At 46.8% G+C, this 2,161-nt stretch overlaps 1 protein-coding gene across 1 annotated transcript; it reads left to right on the forward strand.

The window, feature by feature from the left end:
- The first annotated feature begins 396 nt into the window (after positions 1-396).
- LOC134566035 (uncharacterized) lies at positions 397-867 on the forward strand. The gene has a single exon (XM_063425747.1). The coding sequence runs from the start codon at positions 397-399 to the stop codon at positions 865-867; it is 471 nt and encodes a 156-aa protein (XP_063281817.1).
- Positions 868-2,161: the final 1,294 nt, after the last annotated feature.

Consider the following 2,161-nt stretch of genomic DNA (forward strand, 5'->3'; position numbering starts at 1 on the left):
AGTTACCCCTGCGGCAGCAGCCATACCGAATCCCAGAAGCAGTACGGGAAAGCATGCTAAAAGAGCTCCAAGACATGTTAGAGCTGGGGGTAATAGAAGCATCTCAAAGCCCATGGGCTTCCCCAGTGGTCCTAGTTCCCAAAAAAGACGGTACTACACGATTCTGTGTGGATTATCGCAAACTTAACGATAGAACGGTCACAGACGCATACCCCATGCCCAGAATAGATGAGTTACTGGATCGTATGGCTGGGGGGAATTATTTGACCACTATTGATTTGTGCAAAGGATATTGGCAAATCCCCTTGGAGCCTGAGGCCGTTCCGAAATCGGCATTTGTCACCCCATTTGGCCTATACCATTTTAAGGTACTTTTCAACGGATACTTTTCAACGGATGGCAGACCGGCTCCTAGAGGGATTTCAGGGCTTCGCTTGTGCTTACTTAGATGATATAGCTATCTTCAGTGGCACCTGGGAGGCCCACCTGGAACACATATCAGTAGTGCTCAAACGGATTCAGAAGGCAGGACTTACCTTAAAACCTGAAAAGTGCCATGTAGGCATTGCAGAGGTCCAGTATTTAGGACACCGGGTAGGGTCAGGGAAACAGAAACCAGAGCCAGCAAAAATTGAGGCCATCACCCAATGGCCCCAACCCCGGACTAAAACCCAGGTTATGGCTTTCTTAGGCACGGCCGGTTATTATAGAAAATTTGTAGCCGAATATAGTGCCCTAGCAAAACCTCTGACTGACCTCACAAAAAAGTCACTACCCCGACAAATAGCCTGGTCCCCTGAGTGCGAGGAGGCTTTCCAGAAACTCAAAGCTGCAATTAAGTGCATCCCTTGTGTTGGCAGCACCTGATCATACTAAAAGGTTTCTCGTCCACACAGATGCCTCCATGTTTGGACTGGGAGCAGTGCTGAGCCAGGTTGGGGACGATGGCATGGACCACCCGGTGGCATATCTGAGCATGAAACTATTACCACGCGAAGTCAGCTATGCCACCGTTGAAAAAGAGTGTCTGGCATTGGTCTGGGCACTCAAGAAATTACAGCCATATTTGTACGGACGTTCTTTCACTGTGATGACCGATCACAACCCGTTAATTTGGCTTAACAGAGTGGCCGGAGTTAACCCTAGACTACTCAGATGGAGCTTGGCACTACTTCCTTATAATTTCACTATACAATATCGTCCTGGAAAGCAGAATGCCAACGCAGATGGCCTATCTCATCAGACAGAATTGGACAAATAACAGTGTTATCCGGTCATCCCTTAGCCGATCCGTCGGGATCTAAGCTGGTATGCCGTTCCATGGGACTAAGGGGTAGCTGTGTAACGAAATCCCTGTTTAACCAGACTCAGAAACAGCATTTCGTTTGACCATGCGTATTATGCTTAATTCGTATAATACTAAAGAACCGAATAAATCTAACGAAGCACCCGACCTCCCACTGAGGTCGTGTGCCCCTCATTTACCTCCCAGATCTTGCGTTTAACCGCAAGGTAATTAACGAAAAGCATGGTGGCCCTCGTTCGTTTGACGAACACGTGGCGGTCGCCATTTTACAACCGTCGAACGCCCAGCGGTGGAAAGGCAACAATCCTCTGGAACTATTTTCGGACACTTATTCCGCCACCCACCGCTGATACGTACGAAGCCCTCTTCTATACGGATAATATCTCCCGAACATATTAATCTCCTCGCCGTTTGGGACTTTCTTTCCCTAAAGACGTACCGACCCCAGGTAGCTACAGTTATGGAACTCTGTTCGGATGGAATTGCACGAACAACTGGTGAACTTGGACTTTGCTCAACGTTTTTGAGAACTGTGTTCGTGGGATCTGAGCGCTATTCGCCTATAATATGCGCTCAGATCCAATCTATCTGGGGGTATGTGGAATATGGGGATTATGTTCAGTGAAATAATAGTTATATATTTTAATACTGTTTGGTTATAAAATAAAAAGAACATGTTTCTCTCTGCCCGGAGATAATTAGGTTCTCTCCAACCACTTAAGTTAATTATCTCCAGGATAGAGAGGAGGGGTTACACTCTTCCTGTGGGTGGGTGTAATATTTGTAAAGTACAGTGATTGGTTCTGTATATTTTGTTTCAGTCTTCCACAAGGTCCCATGTGGGAGTGTCCTTGC

This window comes from Pelobates fuscus, chromosome 6 (genome assembly GCF_036172605.1).
Source record: "Pelobates fuscus isolate aPelFus1 chromosome 6, aPelFus1.pri, whole genome shotgun sequence".
Lineage (NCBI taxonomy): Eukaryota > Metazoa > Chordata > Amphibia > Anura > Pelobatidae > Pelobates > Pelobates fuscus.